This window comes from Chinchilla lanigera, unplaced genomic scaffold (genome assembly GCF_000276665.1).
Source record: "Chinchilla lanigera isolate Chin_1 unplaced genomic scaffold, ChiLan1.0 scaffold00019, whole genome shotgun sequence".
NCBI classification, from domain to species: domain Eukaryota; kingdom Metazoa; phylum Chordata; class Mammalia; order Rodentia; family Chinchillidae; genus Chinchilla; species Chinchilla lanigera.
This window is the reverse complement of record NW_004955420.1, coordinates 27,908,535-27,931,079: the sequence shown is the minus strand read 5'-3', so window position 1 is coordinate 27,931,079 and position 22,545 is coordinate 27,908,535. Positions and strand designations below refer to the sequence as shown.

The 22,545-nt window shown below is 49.1% G+C and overlaps 1 protein-coding gene across 4 annotated transcripts in view; it reads left to right on the top strand.

Annotated features, from left to right (window-relative positions):
• Fam198a (family with sequence similarity 198, member A) overlaps positions 1 to 22,545 on the top strand; it is a gene marked incomplete at its 5' end in the record, with an annotated part of 30,738 nt that continues 8,193 nt past the window's right edge. For 3 of the 4 annotated variants that reach the window (XM_013513530.1, XM_013513531.1, XM_013513532.1), the window contains 2 exon segments: positions 1 to 87; positions 15,604 to 16,869. In XM_013513530.1, the coding sequence (XP_013368984.1) occupies positions 1 to 87; positions 15,604 to 16,869 (1,353 nt within the window). 4 annotated transcript variants of the gene reach the window in all.

Below are 22,545 nucleotides of genomic sequence, written 5' to 3'. Positions count from 1 at the left end.
CTTCCGTCTCCCCTCCTCCTTGCCCTCCCCATCTCTGGTGACCTCTGTTCCACATGTTCTTCCTCAAGGGCTTCCTGGCTTCCCCAGGTGAGTAAAAACGCATAGGATTCATCTTTCTGCGGGCTTGTTTCAGTCCACACAGTGACTGTTTCAGTCCACACAGTCCCACCCACGTTGCTGCACAGGGGAGGATTTCACTCTCTGCCGGGGTGGATGTTATTCTGTTACATAAATACACCACCTCTTCTCTCTCCATTCATCCATGGAAGGGGGTCCGATTCCGTATTTTGATTATTGTGTGGTCACATATCTTTTTGGAATGATGACATCAGCTCCTTTGCTCACTTCCTACAAGTGGAATTGCTGAATCATACGTGTTTCTATTTTTAGTATTTTTCTTTTGAGGAATTTCATGCTCTTTCCACAGTGGCTGTACTAATTTACATCCCGCCAACACCTCCCTGTTCTCCATATCCTTGCCAATTTGACATCCTGTGCAAATTAAGCCTACATTTCAATTTGATGTAACTCCATTTGTCTATTTTTGCTTTTGTTGCCTATGCTTTTAGAGTCCTACCTAAAGCACTGTTGCCACATCAGTATCTTAAAGTGTTTCCTAGTGTCTTCTGGAAATAATTTCGTAGATTCAGGTTTAAGGTTTAGGTCTTAGGTCCCTTTTGAGAGGAAAGGATCTAGTTTAATTCTTCCACTCATACATATTCAATTTTAACAACATTATTTATTGAAGACACTGTTTGTTCTCTTTTGTATGTTCTTGGTGTCTTTGTAAAAAAAAATGGGCTGGTTGCATGAGTGTGGATTAATTTCTGGATTCTCTATTCTGTTCCATTGGTCTGGCTCTATGCCAGTGTCATACTGTTTTAGTAACTATAGTTTTGTAGTATGTTTGGAAGTCAGGTGTTGTAATACCTGTGGCCTTGTTTTGTTTGATTCTTTATTTTTGTCTTTTTGAGACAGACTCTTCCTAACAAGTTCAGGCTGGCCTTGAGCTCACTTTTGTAGCTCATGCTGGTCTTGAACTTGCAATAATCCTCCTGCCTCAGCCTCCCAAGTGCTGGGACTACAGGTGTGCACCACCACACCTGGATTTGTTAGTTTTTTAGATAAGGATAACTTTGGCTACTTTGAGTCTTTTGTGGTTCCATATCAATATTAGGATTTGTTTTTCTATTCTGTGAAGAAAGTTGTTGGTATGTGCATAGGAACTGCTTTGAGTCTATGGATCACTTTGGGTCTTATGGTCATTTTAGCAATGTTGAGTCTTTGGATCCATGAACATAAGATTTTTTCCATTTTTTTGTCTTCTGTAATTCATGTTGTCAATGTTTTATAGCTTTTATTGTAGAGATCTTTAATTTTCTTAATTAAATTTATTCCTCAGAATTTAATGTTCTTGTAACTATTGTGAATGAGGTTGCTTTCTTAATCTCTTTTCAGCAAATTCATCATTAATGTCTACAAATACTCCTGCTTTTTATGTTGGCTTTGTACCATGCAGCTTTACCAAATTTGTTTATAAATTCTCAATTTTTTTGATGCAATATTTTTGATGTTTAGAATCATGTCACCTACAAACATAGATAATTTAACTTCATCCCTTCTAAATTGGATTCCTTTTCTTCCCACTGGCTAATGGCTCTTGCTAAGCCTTCCAGTATTGTATTAATTGTGGTGAAAGACAGCCTTGTCTTGGTCCCCATCTTAGAGGAATACTATAGCTTTTCCCTGTTTAGCATGATACTAGCTTTGGGGTTTACTTATACAGCCTTCAGTATTCTGAGGTGTGTTCCTTCTGTACATAATTTTTTTGGGGGGTTATTATGCAGAGATGTTAAATCTTCTTGGATGCTTTCTGTGTTGTGTCCTTCATTTTGTTGATGTATTTTAACACATTTTATTGATTTAAATATGGCAGACCATTCTTGCATCCCTGAGATTAACTTGGTTATCATGAATGATCTTTTTGGTGCACTGCTGAATTCAGTTTGCTAGTATTTTATGGAGATTCCTGCATATGTGTTCATTAGGGATGTGGGTCTGTAATTTTTCTTTCTTTCTTTCTTTCTTTTTTCTGTATATTTTGTTTTGGTGTTGGTTTGGTAATGCTGGGCTCATAAAAAGTTTGCCAGAGTTCTTTCCATTTCTGTCTTTTTGGGTACTGGAATTGGCTCTTTTAAAATGTTTTGTAGAATTCAGCTATAAAGCAATCAGGCCCTGTTTTTTTTTTTTTTTTGATGGGGGAATTTTAACTACTATTACAACCTCATTGCTCATTATTGGTATGTTTAGATTTTTAATTTCTTCATTGTTCAGGTCGGTAAGATGTACATGTTAAGGAGTTTTTCTATTTCTTCTAGGTATCCAGATTTTTTCACATATAATTTTTCATAGTAGTTTCTTATAATCTCTTGTATTTTTGTAGTATCAGCTGTAATGTATGATTTTTCATCTCTGATTTTATTTGGTTTATTTCTCTTTCCTCTCTTCTCTCTCTCATTTAGTCTAGCTAAATGTTTGTCAATCCTTTCAAAATACTAACTCTTTGTTTCACCAGTCTTTTGTATTCTTGTAGTTTTAATTTTTAATTTCTTTCTGCTCTGATCTCTATTGTATCTTTCCTTCTACTAATTTTGGATTTGGTTTGTTCTTGCTTTTTTTGTGCCTTTGTGATACATTGTAAGGTTCTTTATTTGAGATCTTTCTAGTTTTTTGTTATATGCCTTTGATGCTATAAACTTCCCTCTCCGTGCTGCTTTTGCTGTATCCACAGACTTTAGTATGCTGTGCTGTCAAATTCGTTAGTTTCTAGGAATTTTTGACTCACCTTTTATTTTCTGCCATTACTCACTAGTCACTTAGAAGCACTTTATTCAATTTCCATTGTGTATGTATATCCACTCTTCATGCCGCTTTGTAGTTTTCATCCACTGTGGTCTGAGAAGACATATGGTATGTTTTCAATGTTTAGAATTTTTACTGGGACTTGCTTTGTGGCTGAGCACATGATCTATCCAGAAAGATACACTGGATAGCTTCCCATGCTGACGAAGTCAGTGTGTAATTTGCCGCTGTTGATGAAATGTGCTGTAAATGTCTGTGAGGTCCACTGCCTCCAAAATATGGTTCTGCTCATGTTTCTTCCTTGACTTTGTGTCTGGATGATCTGTTGACTGCTGAAAGTGGAGTGTTAAATCCTCAGGTATTATCGTAGAAGAGTTTATCTTTCCTTTTAGATCTAATGACATTTGCTTTATGTATCTGGGTGGTCCTATGTTGGATGCATATATGTTTGCAATTATTACATGTTCTTATTGAATTGATCATTTCATCAATGTGTAGTGACCGTTGTTTCTTTTTACAGTTTTGATTTAAAAATCTGCCTTATGTGATATGAGTACAGCTACTCTTGCTAATTTTTTGTTTCCATTTGCATGACATATGTTTTCCTAAACCCTACTTTGTGTGCATGAGCAAGTGAAGTAAGTTTCTTGGAGGCAGAGTATAGTTGGGTCTTGTTTTTCTTTATCCATTCAGCCAGTCTATATCTTTTGATTGGTGAATTTAATCCATTTACATTAAAAGTTACTACTGACTATAGAAATATGAAGTTCTTGCTGAACTTCTTGCTGAAGTATGAAGTTCTTTATTAATTATATTTTGATTGTTTTATATATTTTTTGTTTTTTGTCTCTTTCCACTTTGTATTATTTGTTTTTGTAATTTGATAGTTTTCTGTCATGCTACGGTTTGATTTTCATGCTTTCTTTTTTCACATATCTGTTCTTTTAGTGAGTTTTGTATGTCTGCGGGTTTTTATGATGGTAAGTATCGTCCTTTCATTTCTCTTATAGGGCTCCCTTAAGCATTTCTTGTAGGGCTGGTCTGCTGGTGATGAATTCTCTCAGTTTCTACTTATGTGGGAAGCAGTGTATTTCTCCTTCCATTTTGAAGGATAATTTTTGGGGGGATGGTATTCTTGATCGGCAGTCTTTTTCTCTCAGTACTTTGAATATACCACGCCATTCTGTTTCAGCCATAAGCTTTCTGCCGAGAGATCTGTTGTGAGTCTGATGCGCCTTCCCTTGTATACGACTTGATGCTTTTCTCTGGTTGTTTTTACATTCTCTTTGATTTGTACCCTTGCCATTTGACTGTCATATGCATTGGTGAAGGTTTGTTTTGGTTGAATCTAGTTGGAGTTGCTTGAGCTTCTTGAATCTGGTTATCCAATGTATTTTTGAAGATTTGGGACATTTCCAGCCATTATGTCACAAAATATGTTTCCAATACCTTTCTCCTTTTTCTTCATGAGGACCAGATTTTTCCACCTTTTACTGGTGTCTAGGAGTTGAGAAAAGATGACGCTGCCTCTGTCTCTGCCGGCCGGTCACTGCACCGCCAGCTGCTTGCAGCTCGGAATCGAGGTCATTAAGGGAGGGGTGCGTCAGCGCCTGGAGGCTGCCAAAGAACCGGAAGGCTAGTGTCAAAACACGGGGAGAAATCCTGACCCGATTTTCTTGCAGTAGAAGAGCCTTCCCTTCCCTAGGACCCCATAGAAATGAGGAAAGTCACCCCCTGGTATTACAGTACAAGCTGTCCTAGAGCCCTTTCTCCCAAATGTCTCTATTTCTCCAGCCATTTCTGAGCTAAATGCCACCAGCTTGTGTCAGAATTTGTGAAGAAATTCCTTGTTAAAAACTTCCCTGGTTTCCATTTGACGTCATCAGGCTCTTTCCACGCCGTCCATCTGTGGAATGCGGGAAATCGGCTCAAGGACCGTATCCGTGACCAAGCCTCACCATGCTCCTCCTCACTGCCTGAGCCCCATTATAGTGACGGTGCTGCGCTCTTCTTAGTCGGGGGTGGTGCCCTGCCTCGCTACAACACCGCCCTACTGTTAGCTGACCAAGGGCAGGCCCTGTGCCCAGAAGAGACCCCCATGTATCAGCTTTTGCTGGGCAGCTGCTGCCTGACATTCGGGCACAGTCTCAATGGCTCCCACACATGTGCCCGTGCCTAGGTTACAGGGCGGTGGGTAGGCTGCGCCCAGCAGGCCTGGCCGGTTGGCTCCCAGCTGGGGATGGGTTCTGGTCTCTTCCAGGTCTGCACCTGGGCACGATCCTCTCAAGGTGAAGAGAGGGTGGCAAGGCGGCCAGCAAACATGTGTGAACGCTCCCATGGACATGCTGTGTCCACTCACCTTCCATAGGCAAGGGCGAGTCACACGGCCAGGGCCAGAGGGAGCAGGCAGGGGGGACCAGTCCTGCACCTGCAGTGGACCAGTGGCCAGGCGGCCAGGTGGCCGGCAAGAACTGTGCACAAGAACCGCCCGTGTCACTGTCTTCGCTGCACAGACAGTGCCATTTCCACCCTCGCAGAGGCAGTGCCAGAGCTGCTGTGGCTCCCACACCCCGTCACCTGGCCTCCAGGCTCTCAGTGCTGGGGCCCGCCCACTCCCGGCAGGCTGCACCTTTTCCTTCTGGCCCCTGTGCACGTCCCTCCTGGCTCTGATAGAGCAAGTGAATTCATCAAGAAAGACATTCACAAGAAAACCAAAAGGGCAGGAACAAGCAAAGCTTTATTAGCCAGCTGACAGACAGTCTCCAACCAGGAGCCAGAGAAGATGTCCGTGTTGATCTGGGTCTCATCTTCAGCTTACGTACACTTTAGGTTTCTATAGTAACTCTTATCTCATTTTTGGGAATCTTACAGGAATGTCACACAATTATCACAAAGTTTGCTTCTCCCAGAAGATCAGACAACCAAATTCCAAATGACCGTTGCAGTTTAACTTTTAGCCCGCTTCCCAGTTTGTCCTGTTTGTTCTGTTCCCATTTTACGACTCTGCTCTGAGTCGATAACTAACCAAGGTGACTGGGGTGAACTCCGGCTTAAGTGAACTTTAAGTGACATCTCTTAATATGGAGTTAAAAGCAGAAAAACGGAGTCTCTCTTGCCTTATGAGCTCCCCCCGCCCCTCGCCTCCCACTAGCTTTGAAGCCCAGTGCTGCCCCTGCCACCTGATGGTCTTCAGGCCACCCAGCCTCTGCCCCTGGCGAGAGCCTCCCCACTGCCCAGGCGGCCCCTCCTGCTCTCAGTGTGCTCTCGCGACGAAGAGCTTCCTTTTCTGCATCTACCTTGAGGTGTGCTCCAAACATCCCATGTTTTCTTGGATTTGACAAGGTGCCAAAACCTGGGAAAAGGAGTGGGTGTCTTTCAGACCCCAGAAATACAGAGAGCCCAGAAACCAGGGGCGAGGCAGTCAGAACCCCTCGCCCGTGTAAATGGATCAAAAACGCAGGGGGCCCTTGCGTTCTTCGACCCATTTAGCTTTCATGTCCACCCTGAGAGGAAGAAAGGAGCTCAGCCCGGTGTATAACCCGGGACAAGCATGGGACGGGGAGGCTGGACACTGGTGTATCGTGCACAGCTCCGGATGGCGGGGCGCAGTGTGGGTGGGTGCGTGTGACCCGGGCCAGGAACACCTTCTCTAAGGGACTCCAGGGGTCCCAGGGCGAGGGCAGGGGCCGAGGAGGGGTTTGAGAGGAAGAGGAGCTGGAGCCACTGTGCAGGCACCGCCTCTGTCTGCCCTCGTGGCCTTGGCCATTGCAGGGCAGGGCAGCCTCGACGGGCGATAGCAGGCTTGGTGGTGCTGGGCCGGCCGGGGTCGCCCCCAAACCTCTTGGTGTGTGGTCCTGGTCTCTTTCTCTCATCACTCTTCATTATCCGACTGCTTCTCTTCAGGCAGTGTTTTGTTCAGTTTGATCAAAGCTGCTTTTCTTTCCCTGCACTGACCTGGGTGGCCCCGCCACAGCCACCGGCTCACAGCCGTCCTGAGCCTCTCTGCCTGACCGCCAGCTTCCCCGGCTCTCCAAGGCCAAGCGCGCCCAAGGGCAGGAGCAGAACAAAACAGTGTCTCCTGGGGCGGTCTGAGGACGATTTATGCCTCCCCGAGGTATCTTTGGGACTACAGACTATGGATCCAACTTGAAAACACATTTTTTCATTTTAGAAGAAGAAGAAACCTAAACAAACACATCCACGGCCATTTCCTCTTCCCGTGTTAACTTAAACGCTGATCTTCTGCCGGCGCGGAGGCCCTGGCAGACAGTGGTCCTCTGGGCTTTCTGTTTTCTCAGCTGTGAAATAGGAGTTAAGTGATTCCAGTCTCCCCAGGTTGCTGTGAGCACTATGGAAAGAGGAACTGTATACAAGAGGTTAAGGGCAGGAAGGAGTCGGACCCACGCCTGCCTCTCCCAGCACCCCGTGATAGAAGCCCTCCGGGTCCCTCGGAGGTGGTGGGCCGGGCGGCCAGAATAGCTCTGTCCAGTATCCTAGAAATTGGAAACTGCCAACACCTTGATTTTGTCGGTAGTGAAGTTGGCAGGAACTTCTGGCCTCCAGACCCGGATGGCGTACATTTGCCCTGTCTGCAGCCACCAGGCCTGTAGTAACTTGTTACAGTGGCTGCAGGCATGGTGGCACAGTTACTCTTGTAACACAAAGAAAGAAAACCCGAGGACGCACTCCAATCTGCGAGCCGTGGTCCGCCGGGTCGGGGAAGGAGGTGTTCATGTTCTGTTCTGAAATCCTTAGTACTATCTAAGTGCTTTTTGGTGCTTGCTTTAGTTGTGTTTTTTTAAGTGATAATGAAGACCAAATTAAAAACACCTCTCATCAGGGGAGAACATGGGATCTGACCTCTAAAGGGTCACCAGTGAAGGCATCCAGGTGACAGCCACCCTTTGACAAGCTCAGCCCCCGCGGACCCTCAAGTGCACCTTATACTGGGCCCCTCAGAGCTGCCCCTTTCAGGATGGAAGCTGGCGTTCGTCCATCCTGGGCTTGTGTCCCCTAGTGGTTGAAAGTTGTCACCAAAAGTGTTGATTTCTCCTGCAAGAAAGCAGAGTGACTTGGGGTGGGAACCGGCAATGAACAGGAAGGCGGTCCACCTGGGGACAGCAGCACTGTGGGGGTGCAGGCCTGTGTTTTCTTATTTTCCACATTCTGGGAGTTCTGCCTCGGAGGCATCGTGGGCTCAGGGAGGGCGTGCTCTTCCCAGGTTGGCTAATTCCTAAGGAAGTGGTGGATGGACTCAGCTGTGAGTGTGACCTTGGTACACGTGCTCTCCTGCCCTGAGTCCAAGCTCACACCGGGCCCTTCACCAGGCTCCCAGAAACGGCACACCGTGGCCCCTCTCGCCCTCCAGGGCTGGGGATACCCACACCTGCAGCCCGCGCCGTGGGCCACACCAGCTCGTCCTGAGCCTGCCCCGGGTCCTGTCCGCGCCTGCCCTGCAGGAGACAACGGTCAAGGCCAGACCTCTGTCCTCCGCCTGCTCCCCTGCGCGGCCCCGTGAGCTTTGCTCCCAGAGGACTGTGGCTGTGATACGAGATTTCACGGCAACCACCGCCGTGTCCGTGTGTTTACCACAGCTGCTGGGGACAAACCGTGGGTGCATTTTAATGTTTTCAAGCTTCTTTTTAATCCGCCCGTGCTTGCGCGACACGATGGTCACTTTCCCGCGTGGAATCGGTGCGTGGACTCTTTCCCGTCCCTCTCCCTTGTCACTTGCTCCCCCTCCCATTAGCAAAGCTCTATCCCCCTGTCTCCTCTTGTCTGTCTCTTCTCTTGCTTGCTATTTGTACTTTGGGTTTCTCAGATAAGAGAAACCATGTGACATTTAAGCTTGTGTGCCTGATTTACTTCGCTTAACTGATGGTCTCAAGCTGCACCCGTTTTCCTGCAAACGACTCAGTTACCCTTCCTTAAGGCTGACGAGTCCTCCACTGCATATAAACTGCGTAAACCCCACAGTTGCCTCACCCGCTTGTCTGCTGACGGGCATGTAGACCACTTCAACAGTTTAGCTATTATGAACTGTGCTGCTATAAATACGGGTATGCCTGTATCATGGCAATATAATGTCTTTAACTCTTTGGGGAAGATACCTAGAAATGCAATACCGGGGTTGAATGAAACTTCTAGTTTTATTTATTTATTTATTTATTTTGAGGAATTTCTGTACTGATTTCCACAGTGATTGTACTAGTTCACGTTCCCACTGACAATGTAACAGGGTTCCTTCCTCTCCACCCCCTCAACCTTGACAACATTTGTTATTATTTGGTTTTTTGATGGTCCATTTTTATGGAGTAAGACAGCATCCCAGTGTTGTTTTAATCTGCATTTTTCTAATGGCCAGAGATGTTTCACATTTTTCACGTATTTATTGGCCACTTGTAATTCTGAGGAGTGTCTATTCATTTCAGTCGCCTATTTTTGATTAGGTCTTTTATTTTTGGGAGGTCTAATGTTTTTGAGTTCTTTATATATTCTAGATATTAGTCCTCTGTCTGAGGGATGGCCAGTAAAAATTTTCCCCATCCTTTTGGTTGTCTCTTCACTCTGCTAATTGTTTCCTTTGCTGTGCAGAAGCTTCTGAATTTGATATAAGCCCCTTTGTTGATTCTTTATTTCCTGTGCAGTTGGGGTTTTGTTCAGAAATTCTGGCCTATGCCTATGTCTTCAAGAGTTTGACCTACTCTATTTTCCAGCAGATTAATTGTTTCAGTTTTAATGTATGTGTCTCGATCCATTTCAAGTTCAGTGTACAATATGGTGAGAGACATGAGTCTAGATTCAGTCTTCTGCATGTAGACAGCCGGTTTTGCCAGCACCATTTACTGGAGTTGTTACCTTTCCTCTGTTGTATGTTTTCGGACCCTATGTCAAGGGTCAGATGGCTGACCGTCCTGGGGTTGTCTCTGCACCCTCTGCTCTGTTGCGCTGACTCACATGTCTGTTTCTGTGCCAATAACATGAAGTTTCTGTCACTGTTGCTTTGTGGTATAACTTGGAATATGGGCTTGAGGTGCGTCTTGCTTTCCTCTTGTTACCTAGGGTTTCTTTTGCCGTTCTGAGGTTTTTCTGGTTCCACGTGAATTTAGGATTGTTTTCTCTAGTCCTGTGAAGAATGTTATAGGTATTTTGACTGGGATTGCATTAAACCTGGATATCATGGCCATTTTGACAATATTGGTTCTGCCTATCTGAGAACGGGGGATGCCTATTTTCTGATGTCCTCTTCAAACTCCTTTTTCAGAGGACTGTAGTTTCCACCGTAGATGTCTTTCACTTCCTTGGTTAGGCTACGCTGTCCTTGCTTGCTTTCACACAGCCATGTATCCATTGTATTACATTCACATGTAGGCACATATAACCAGAGGAGGGAGTATATAAGTATATAATTTATATAACCCCCTAAGTATATAATTTTTCTTGATGCTTTGTGAATGGTACTGTTTTCTTAATATCTTTCTCAGTGAGTTCATTATTGGTGTCGAGGAACACTATTGAATTTTGTATGTTGATTTTGTGTGCTGCTACACTGCTTAATTTGGTTATTAATTCCAGGAGTCTTTGGATGGGATTTTGGGGGTCTTCTATGCAGAGGATCATGTTGTTTGCAAATAAAGATAATTTCAGTTCTTCCTTTCCTATACATATCCTTTTTATTTCTTTCTTTTGCCTGATTTCTCTGGCTAATGTTTTGGGTACTATATTGAACAGGAATGGTGACGGTGGACATTTTTTCTTGTTCCTGATTTTAGAGGGAATCACATTTCCCCCATTTATATAATATTGGCAGTAGGTTTGTCATAAATGGTTTTTATCAAATTCAGATAAAGTTCTTCTATACCAATTTTGTTCAGAGTTTTTACCATGAATGGGTTTGGATTTTGTTAAAGCCTTTTTTCTGTATCTATTGGGATGGCCATGTATTTTTGTCCTTATTTCTGTTTATGGGATGTATTGCATTTATTGCTTTGTGTATATTGAACCGTCCCTGCATCTCTGGGTGAAGCCTACTTGAACATTCTGTCTGATCTTTTTGATGATTTCCTGCATTCTGTTTGCCAGTATTTGTTGTGGATCCTTGTATTTACGTTCATTAAAGAGACTGGCTTGTAATTCTCCTTTTTGGGTTGGATTCTTGTCTGGTTTTGAAATCAGGGTAATGACATCTTCCAGGAATGACTTTGAGATTACTTCTTCCATTCAATTTCATTAAAGAGTTTGAGGAGTGTTGACATTAAATCTTCTGTAGATCTTGGAGAATTCAACAGAATGTGGGCTTTTCTTAGTTAGTGGGTTTTTTAAATTACTGTTTTAATTTCATGATATAGGATTATTCAAAGTTTTAAAACATTCTTGTTTCAGCTTTGGTAATTTATGTGTATGGAGTAATCTATCTATTTCTTTTGAATTCTCCAATTTATTGAAGTGCAGATTTCCAAAGTAGTTGCTACTTAATAATCTCCTGGATTTCAATGGTGTCCATTGTGACTTAACTTTTTCATTTCTAATTGCATTGATTTGGGTCTTTTCTTTCCTTTTTTGGGTAAGATTTGCTACAGACTTGTCTATTTTATTTATTTATTTTTTTCAAAACGCCAGCTCTTTCATTTACTAATATTTTGTATCATTTTAGAAAAGACATAGTAAAATATTTGAACTTTACTTTATTATTATTATTATTATTATTTTTTACTAACTTTGGGCTTTGATTTTCTTATTTTTCTAGATTATTTATTTGGACTTTCTCTGTTCTCCCTGTGTGGGTATTCACAGCTATAAAATTCCCTCCAGGAATGCTTTTATTATATCTTGTAAGTCCTGGTGTGTTGTACTGGCATTATCTTTTGATTCTGAGAACTGTATCATTTCTTCCATCATTTCTTCTGTGACCCACTGATTATTCAAGAGTACATGTTTTAATTCCCATGTTTACATAATCTCTGTGGTTTCTTTTGCCATTTATACTTAGTTTCATTGTATTATGATCTGATAATATGCACAAGATAATTTTAATTCTTTTGCATTTACTTAAGCATGCTTTATTGGCTAGCTAGTCTACATTTTGGAGAAAGTTCCATGTGCCGCTAAGAAGAAAGTGTATCCTATTGTTAAGTGGAACATTCTGTAGCTCTCTAATAAGTCCATTTGTTTGAAGGTTTGGTTAACTCTGATACTTATTTGTTCATTTTTTTGTCTAGTTGATTCATCTATTTGTGACAGTGGGGTATTGAAATTCCCACACTATAATTTGATTGATGTTTATCTGATCTTTTATGTCCAGCAGTGTTTGTTTCGTGAAACTGGCGTGTGCTGGTGTTTAGTGAATATGTGTTTAGAATTGTTATCTCTTCCTGTTGAATTCTTCCTTTAACCAACATGCAGTGATCTTCTTTGCCTGTTCTGATCAGTTTTTACTTGAAATCCATTTTGCTTGAAAATAAGAGAGCTACTCCTGCTTGTTTAACATAAGTACTATGCATTAACTGATTGCATCACTGTAGCTCCTCCTGCTTGTTTCTGGATTTTCATTGGGTGGGATATTGTTTTCTATCTTTTGATTTTTAGTCTATGAATTTTTTCTTGGGTTAAATGTATTTATCATATAGAGCGTACTGTTGGGTTTTGTTTCTCGGTCCATTCTGCCAATCTGTGTCTTTTGATTGGGGCCTTGAGGCCTTTTGCACTGAGAGTTATTATGAAAGGTGTTGACTTCTTCCTGTCACTGCAGTATTTTCCTATTGCTGATCCATCCCCACACACACATAACAGCTCACCCGATCTCACTGTGTAGTTCAGGGTGGCCTTGAGTTCACTATGTAGCCCAGGTTGGCCTCAAAGTTGTAGTGATCCTCCTGCTTCAGCCTCCCAAGTGCCAGAATTACAGGCTTGAGTCACCATGTCTGGCTTTCCGAGGGTATCTTTAAGAAAATTTTAAAATGCTGGCTTGGTAGTCATGGATTTCTTAAGGTGCTCTCTGTCATGGAAATACCTTATTTTTCTATCAGTTCTGAAAGATAGTTTTGCAGGATATATCAGTTTGGGGTGGAAGTTGTTTCCTGTTAGGGCTTGCAACACTTCATTCCAAGCTCTTACTTTTAGGGTTTGTGTTGAGAAATTCGCTGTAACTCTAATGTGTTTACCTGTAGAAGTGATTCATTGCTTTTCTCTAACAGTTTTTAGGATTTGATCTTTGTGATGTGATGTGACTGTGATGTGATGTGGAGAGCTTCTTTTCTGTTTGTGGTGAATTGGCCTTCTATATACCTCACTTACTGTGTGTTGAATTCTTTCCCTGTATTTAGAAAGTTTTCTGCTCTTATTTCAGTAAGGAGGCTTTTTATGCCATTTGTGCTGTTTCTGATTTCTCACTAACTCTAATCCTAGCAGATTTTGGATCTGTTTTTCTTGTTCTCTTGTTGTTTTTAAGGTGTCTCTGAACAAGTGGTCTCTCACAGCACTCCTACCTTTGGGTGCTGCACTCTGTCCTCACATTGGTCACTTCTGATGCCCGTACTTTCAATAGAAGTTTAATTTCCTGCATTTCTCTTTGCACCTTTCTTGGCTTCTGATTCCTTGTTATGCTGATCATTTTTTTTTAAATCATTTTGTTTAGCTCAACTAACTTTTTATTAGTGTCTCCTTCTAGTCTTGCTGATTATTTATTTATTTCGAGACAGGCTCTTGCTATGCAGTTCAGGCTGGCCTTGAGCTCACTTTGTAGTCCAGGATGGTCTCGAGCTTACAATGATCCTCCTGCCTCAGACTCCCGAATGCTGGGATTACAGGCATGTGCCACCACACTTGGCCTTGCTGATTATTTATTAAATCTGTTATCTGTTTAGTTATATCTTCTTTGAGCTCACCGAACACCTTATTGATCTATTTTTTATCTTTTTGATCTATTTATCTCTTCTTTTTTTTTTGTTTAATCTTTTTGAGACAGGGTCTCGCTATGCAGTTCAGGCTGGCCTTGAGCTCACTTTATAGCCCAGGCTGGTCTTGAACTCCCAACAATCCTCCTGCCTCAGCCTCCTGAGTGCTGGGATTACAGGCGTGCACACCACGCCTGGCTTCCTCTCTTATCTTTTCAAAGAATTTGGCTGTGTGACTTTTCATTCCCTCCCCCTTCATCCCCCACGGACCAGCTTTAGGGGACCTGGGAGTTTTGGGGAGCATTTTGTTGCCTTGTCATCTCCTATTTCCCATGTGTGTGTGTGATTTGCAGGTTGGCTGTAATGGGAGACTGTGCTGCTAGTGTGGAAGTCTCTTTAGTCAGTGACTGCTTCTCAGTGATGCACTCTGGGCATGGCTAACTATAGGCCTTTGCTTCTGTCCCAGATCCAACCACCTCTGTTTGCTTAGGAGGGGAAACGGCCGTGTATTTGGCCCAGCGCCCAGTTCAATGGGAACTGGCAGCAATATTATTAATGAGACCATGACAGTCCAGACACTGGAATAGAGAAAACCCATCAAGAGCAGCAGCTATGCTGCTGTGGCAATAGCAATAAAATCAACAACAATAATAAATAAAGACAAGGTGCATGTTGACGTAACCTAAGAACCAGTATTGTATCACCCTTAATCTATAGAAAAGACATCTATGACTATAGTCAAATCAAATATTGGAAATATCTGCTAAGTGCAACAACTATACCTCCACTAGCAATAGGACAGTACTCAATGGTAATAGTGTAGAGTTCACTTCTATCTAAGTAGTCCTAAAATTTAGTGGTTATTCTGGTAAGGATAATAGGAGCAGGGCACTGGAGAATGGAAAAAATAGAATTTGAAAAATTAACCAGTGGAAGATGAGGAGCGGAGAAAAGTGAGATAAAGGAGCTTACCGAGGAGTAAAAGGACCAGAAAAGAACAACCAGGAAAAGTTTAAAAATGGGGAACAAAATAAAGTTAAACTGAAAAATAAGAAGAAAGGAATAAGAAAATAAAAGAAAAAGGGAGGAAAAACCCAAACCCCCAAAAACAAATGATGGAAAAGAAAGAAAGAAAATTGAGATAAAAATTTCCTCCTTTTGGGGCTGAGTGGCTTCTTTCTAGGGTCTGCAGTCTTGGAACCCAGCAAGTCGCACGTTCTCCTCCCAGCTGTAGGGCCTGTGGGTTTGTGCGGTGCTCCCTCTGCTCCAGAGGCCCCTCCGTCCTGCACCCTGGACTGTGGCAACCTCCTGAGGCATGTCCTTGCTCACTTGGTGGTGGGGAAAGCAAGCAGACCGCTGGTCTCCGCTGGATGTGGGCAGAGGGCTCAAGCCGACGTCTGGACTTGCGCGGGCACTTTTAGATCCAGCCACCTGAGAGTCACACTCGCCGCATCTAGTCCGAGGCGGTGAGCCTATGGCGTGTGTGTCACAGCCAGCTGTTTGCTACCATTGAAAGCTGTAAAAGTGTGGCATCACTGGTCTAGTTTCTCACTATGCCCAGGGGCAAGACAGGCCAGGCAAGGTCACCTGCACCTCTCAGTGGGGACAAGCGCAGGCAGAGTCCCCTGTGAGGCATGGCGGCTAGTGCTGTGTAGTCATTTATCCAGAGCGGAGGTTGGGGAGTAGAAGGAGCAGGGCTCAGCCTCAGGCTGGCTACGCCGGCGCCTCCCTGGGCTGTGTTTTCACGCTGCCAGGCGTCTAGGAGCTCTGTCGTTTGTGCCCATTGTCCTGCGGGCTGGAGCTGTCATCCTCCCCAGGTCTCAAGTTGTCTTCTTCTGTCCCTCCCCAGGCATCCTGGCTCAGGAGAAGGCTGCATGGCAACAGGTGGACAGTGGTGGCTTTCTGCTTGTTGGTGACCCTGTCAGTGTGGACTATCACCCGCTTCCCCCCGGAGCGTCCAGTCACCTACCCGGACCTTGGTCTCATGGAGCCTCAGGGGGACATTGGTGCCCTCATGCCCCGCGTCCGGCAGGTTTTGAGCTCCAGCCGGAGGCAGCAGACAAGGACGCTGGGGCTCTGGCAAGGCCGGGTTTGGCCCAGAAATCCCACCACTGTCGGTGCTGAGAAGCAAGGCCCCTGGGGGCGAGGGGACAGAAGCAAGCAGCCCCCAGGAAGGGCCAGCAAGCACCCAAGACGCGTCAGGAGGGACGTGACTTTGACAGGAGATGCAGGACTCCGAACCCAGCACCTTGTGCTTCTGAGACATGGGGAAGTCAGAGACGCAGGAGCCAAAGCCCCGGCCCAGCCGGGACACGAGGGTCCCATGGAGGAGGTGCAGAATGAGACAGGTGCCCCAGGCAGCCCGCGTGCAGGGACCAGTGGGGCAGCTGATGCCAGGCTGAAACCCTGGCCCCTGGCAGAAGGCATGGGTCTGCTGGGGGCGGGGGACAGAGTCTCCGTGGGTGGGGAGCAAAGAGGGGACCCCGTGCTGGCACCAAGGGCCCGTGCATGGCCTGGCTCTGTTGGGGATCTGCAGGGGTCAGGGTGGTGTGACACCGAGACACCGGCCGTGCCAGGGCTGGCTGGGCAGACCCCCCCATGGCTCACAGAGCACGACGTGCAGAGACTGCGGCTGCTGACCCGGGGCGAGGTGGTGGGCAAAGCCCGGGTCCCGGGTCACGGGCAGGTGCTGCAGGTCGAGCTGTCTGCTGAGGGTGCCCGCCAGGGTGCAGCCCTTCCCGGGCTCAGCCCAAACTGCTCCCGGGGGCTCTGCGGCCTGATCAAGCGGCCCGAGGACCTGCTCGAGGTGCTGTCCTTCCACCTGGACCGCGTGCTGGGGCTGCGCCGAAGCCTGCCCGCGGCGGCCCGCCGCTTCCACAGCCCCCTGCTGCCCTACCGCTTCACGGATGGTGGTGCCCGGCCAGTCATCTGGTGGGCACCCGACGTGCAGCACTTGGCCGACCCCGAGGAGGACCAGAACTCCCTGGCCTTGGGCTGGCTGCAGTACCAGGCCCTGCTGGCACACGGTTGCAGCAGTGGGCCAGACCAGGCCCCGTGCCTGGGGATCCGCCGCTCAGAATGGGGACGCCTGGCGCTCTTCGACTTCCTGCTGCAAGTAAGTGGGTCAGAGACCAGGGAGGCCGGACTGTCCACCTGGGGCGGCTGGGACGCTCCCCACTGCCCTGGTCTTCAGACCACGGAGCACCTGCTTGTTGCTCTTGCACCCGCCTACTCATGCCGTAGAGTGGGAGCCAGCTCATACCAGCTCACAGGAGCTGATGGCTGAGGTGCTCAGGACGTTGTGGTCCAGCTGTGCGCCCCGAGAGTTACGCAGGCTAATAGCAGACAATTCCCAGGATGCCTGGAGCGAAGCTGTGCACGCTAAGCGTGAGCATCTCCAAGGCAGAGGTGGCAACCGCTTTCTAACGGCTTGCTGTGCGCTGCTGCCAACCGTGCCCACGCAGTGACCCGTCGCGGTGGTGTATGTGCTGCGGCTGCCGTGCGGTGCTGTGCCTTGTGCTGCCAGCCCCACACTGCCTGTGCTTGTCGTGGAAATCACACGGGGAGCAAAGGTTCGCACCAGGGAAGTCAGACAATGCTGCAAGTCAGGGCTGCCGTCTGTTGCTGACCCTCTCCCTGCTGCCACCCTTTGTCACTTTATCCCTTTGAGGCACAAGCCTTGGAGGCGTTTCTCAGAGGGAGGGGAGAAGCAGACAGCGGAGAGGGAGGCACAGGGATGGAGCGGTCGCTGTTGTCACTGCAGCGCAGCTTAGGCACTTCGGTTCCTGCCTCCTGCCACGCCGGGACACAATCGTCTGCCCAGCCAAAGGGTCTGCCACGCTCTCCCTTGGCTGCAAACCCCACCCGTCCTTGTCTGCAATCAGAGTCCCAGCGGGACCGGAGTCTGTTACCCACAGTGGTGATGCCGGCTTCCCTGTCTCGGCACCCAACCCTGCCCTTACAGGTCACGTCCCAAGGGCCCTACCCCAGGCTCTGGGGTCCAGCCTGGGCCGGATGCCCCCCTGGGCCCCCCGGTCTCTGTGTGTGAGAGCTGAACAGTGCCCACAGCGGCACATGCACCTGGTGAACAGCCCTGGCTTGACACTTCAGGGACTGGGTCACCCCTGGCTCGTGGCACCCTTGAGAGTGAGACTCTATGTGTTTCACCATTTAAAGCTGGGAAACTGAGGCCCAGCCAGGGTGAGCCACTGGCCTGAGGTCACAGCTGGTGGACTGGGACGCAGCCAGGACAGTCAGGTCCAGAGCCCACACCGCCCGTCAGAGCTTGGGTTCAGCCGGCATGAGGGAGGGCAGGAAGGGGCGCTGCAGGAGGCCCGAGGCCTTGAGCGCCCGCCAGCAGCTTCACACAGAACCCGTCTCTTCACCTCCCGGCCTCGAGGCACGCTGCGGGGACTGACGCCCAGCCGAGGCACAGGCAGGCGGCGGTGTGGTCAGATGCCACCTGGCCGGGCTCACGCAGCCTCCTCCCTGGCCTGCTGGACGCCGGTCAAGTCAAACACTGTGTCTGGCCGGTGCTCCTTCCTAGAAGCCCTGGCCGGACTGAAGAATGCGGTTCTCTGCACAGGAAGCCGGGGTCCATCCAACCCAGCACTGGGCACAAATCCCAGACACAGCCTGCTCTGCGGTCAGCATGCAGCTCAGCTGCTTGGTTCGATCCTGTCTAAACTGTGTTTCCATGTGTTCCTGTGTCCCCAACACACCACAGAGCGGGCCAGCACCGCCCCACACACCTCGCCAGCTCCACGCCTGGGCTTCAGAACCCACGGAGTCGGCGATGGCTGAGTGCCAGTGTGGACCAGCTGCCCAAACCAGCTCTGCGGCTCTTGCTGCAGGGTCTGTGGGTTGGGGCGGCCCGCTCAGAGCAGCTCTGCATCGCTCCGCTCTGCCACCCGGGCACAGGAATTTGCTCTGGGACTGGAAGAAGCCCAGGAGCTCAAGCAAACCGCAAAAACTGCTCAAGGTCTGCCAGGATCACGTCTGCTACCCTTCCGCTGGCCGCAGCAAGTCAGGGGCCCGGCCCAGCATCAGGGCAGGCACTTCCGATCTGCGCACTGGCGAGGTTCAGGAACAGCGGTCAGACCAGGCGTGCACCCTCTCCAAACACACGCACTGCACACCCTGCGCATGTGCACGCGGGAGTGTGCTTGGCGGGAGGAGGGGGCTCAAAGCCTCTGCTCTGCTCGATGTCGGGGCGGCCTGGACCCAGAGTGGCGTTTGCTCTGGTGGAAGGTGTGCAGTCCCCCTCTTGGGACAGCAGAGGCAACGATCGCAGGCCATGGTGGCCAAGCTGGCCTCAGGGGACACAGGAGGGGCTCCTCAGGCAGGGTATGGAGGAAGGGTGGGGCATCTCTGCTTCTCTGCTGCTGCTCACGGGGGAGAATCCTGCAGGGGTGAGAGGTGGGGGAGCTCACAGGGACATTCTGCACCTTCTGTGGGAAGAAGCTTCACGTCCTGAACGTCGGGGACCTGAAGCCCCAGCCGTGGCCCCTGCTGGGCTTTCCTGCCTCTGCCTACTTCCCCTCCCCTCCAGTCCTCCCAGGAGCCCCAGGGGTGGTCCTGGCTTGGGGCCCCAGGATCAGTGCCTGAGATGGATTCCAGCGGGGGCAGGTGCCCTGGGAGGGGACCCCAGCGGCCCGGGTAGGGATGGGGATGTGTGAGGGGAGGACACAGCTGGCGGTGGGGCTCTGATCTAGCAGGTCGCGAAGCGGGGGCAGCTCGCCTCCAAGGAGAATTCTGGGAGCTGTGTGGGACCGGCTCCGAGTGGCCCAGGAGGGGGAGGCACCTGTCCTGTGGCCTGGCTGCAGAGGGAGCCCTGGGCAGGCCAGGCAGGCGGGATGTCCAAGGGGTACTTGGGGTGCCCCAGGTCACAATCGACACCAGGGCGTGTCACAGGCACGGCCTTCTCCGCATCTTCTGTATCAGGCCTTCAAGGCCCCCCCGGTCCGTCAGCGTCTTCCTTCTCTGGCTCTGGCTCTTGGCACCGCCCTGGCAGCCCCTCCGAGGCCCAGGGCATCTGTGCCCCTTCCTCCTCGCAGGCCTCCTGCTCGGACCACGTCTACCTCCTCCGAGCTGGCCTGCTTCCTCTTTCATGGCGGCTGTCTGTTTCCTCCTGACTCTCGGCACAATATGTGATCATGTTTACAAATAATCATCTGCTGCCACAAATAATCATGTTTGCCTCGCCCCGTGTGTGTGTGCGCGTGCGCACGCGCGTGTGTGTGCATGTTTGTGTGCGCATGCTGTATGACATCCTCAGCACGAACCGAGCACGCCCTGGTGAAGTGTCTATCTGGATGTCCCCCAAGCCTCATGAGCTTCTCGGTGGGGCTTTGGGGAGGTGAGTGCACTATGGGGAGGGGCTGACTTGTGGTCCGGGAACCCCGTCTGTGGAAGAGGCTGGAAAGGCTTGACCGCCCCCAGCCCTCCTCACTCTGCCAGGAGCAGCTCTCCTCTGCGGTGCCCTCCGCCACGCCCTGCTGCCACACCACCCGCCTTGGAGCTGGTGGACGATGGACTGAAACCACCACACACTGCGCTGTGACAAACCTCTCCTCCTCTAAGTCACGGCTGTTCGGGTATTTTGTCCCAGCAGTGGGGAAAGTGACCAAGACGCTTGGTTGATCCCGCTTGAACCCTTTCAAATGAATGAATGAGTGAGTGAGTGGGTGCGTGCGTGAACTTCCAGGGTCTTCATATGGTTTTCCTTCTGAGTGCCGCTCTGTTCTGCATCCTCGGCTCTCATTCCTTCCCACACCCCACAAAGCATCCCAAGGCTGAGTCCACTTCTCACTCACGGAACAACTGCGGGGGCGGAAACAACAGCAGTCACGACGTCTGCCCCAGGCTGGTTAGTGACTCAGTGTCCTGAGCAGAAGACCTGTGTGACAGCGTCGCACCACTGAGCATTCGCGTGTTAACGCACGGCGGCCTTCACGGTCAGCGTTCCCGCTACCCGACAGCCACTACCTAAGGCGGGAGAGGCTCTGGGCTCGTGATCTGGGATGGTTCCGTCCAGGGTCAGCTCCTCCAAGGCCAGCGCGTCGTGGCAGAAGGGCTGGCAGAGCAGGGCTGCTTGCTTCATGGAGGCTTGGAGGCAGAGCCCCGAGGAAGAGCGCCAGTGGGAGACAGGCCCTCCAAAGCCTCCCCAGCAGCCACCTCTTTGAACGGGGCTTCCTCCCAGCCACACACTCATCCACAAGCATCAGAGAGCCCACAAATGAGCACAGCGCTCCACAGTCCAGCGTCTCTCTCCGGTCTGTCCGTCCAGGCAAGTCAGTTCACTCACACGCAGCCGGAGGAGGTAGACGCTCTTCTTAGCCCCACCCACAGATGGGGAACTGAGGCCTAAGAGCGCTGCAGAACCTATCCGGCCACACAGCCTTGAGCGTCGGAGCCGGAGTCTAATCCAGGGCCCGGCCACACACTCCTGCCCGTTCTGCCACACTTAAGGCCTCTGAAAGTTACTTCCAGTACAAGCAGGCAGCTTCCTTCCCAGGGAGCCCATTTCAGTCGTGCGTGGCCCTGCAGGTGTGGCCTGTTCTGTGTCCCACCTGACTGCCCATCTCTTGTCTCCTCTGACGCCTGGGACACCAGAAGGCGTGTCAGCTAGGAGCCCAGATGGGTGACCCCTGCCAACCAGAGGTGCTCGCTACAGCAGCCAGCGGCTCTCACGTTCCTGCCACGAGTCACATCAAGCTCACTGTGTCCCCCAGGTCGGGACACAGGCGCCATGCTCCTCCCTGCTGCACACACGGCACAGCCAGGCACCGGGCGTGGGGCACGCCGCCAGGCCAAGGGCATTTCAAGGCAGTGTCTTTTCATATGTTTAAAAGCAGGGCCTAGATTAGGTGAAGTGTGATAGTCAGAATTTTCTGCTGGCTTCAGGATTCCCACCCCCCTATCCAAGCACCCCCCCCCCGTGTGTGGGTGAGAATTTTAGGAAATATCACTCTCAATTAGTTGCCAATCAGTTGATGGAGTCAATAAAAAGGGGGATGACCCTGGGTGGGCCTGGCCTCATGGGGTGAAGGCAAAGCACCTGAAAGCCTCTGGCTGGCTTCTGGGAGGAACATGAACAGCCTGATGTGGGGGGGGCTCGAGGGTCCAGGAGGACCCCAGCATCCCTGGGGACCCCTTTCCTACAAGGCCTAGCGTCCGCTTGGCAACTTGAATGAGCAGGGGAAGGACTTGAACTCCATGAGACATGGCCCTGTCAGCTCCTTTATTTTAGCCGAGGGGACCCAAGCAGAACACCTAGTAAAAGTGAGGGGCTCCCCCAAACTGTGGGGCACAAGTGCTGTCTTCAGCCACTAAGCTGCCACCTTTGCCTGGGCGAAACCCCACGGTGGCTCTGCCTCCGCGGAAAGCCTTTAAACAGACAAGAACAGAACGGAACGAAAACCTGTCCACTTTCCTTGTTCCATTTCCTGTTGAGTCCTCAGTCTCCCAGTGGCCTTAAGAGCCTTTTACAAATTAATTAGCCATTTTCATCATGGGGTTGTTTCTGTCAAGGTGCAGTCTTTTGCTGTGCAGAAATGTTAATAAAATTAAAGCTGACAAGCCAACATGCTTCCGACGCCTAGGTTTATAGGTCGTTTGTAAGCGGCTCGCTACACTTCAGCGTTGTGTTAGAATGTCTGCCCCGGTTTTATGCATCTCGGCTCCATCTGGAAGTTGTTCTGGACTAAGGGGTTAGATGGGAAACAACTGCCCCCTTCAGATGGCAGCCCATGTCCTGGCAGCGTCGGTAAAGAACCATTCTTGCCCCCAT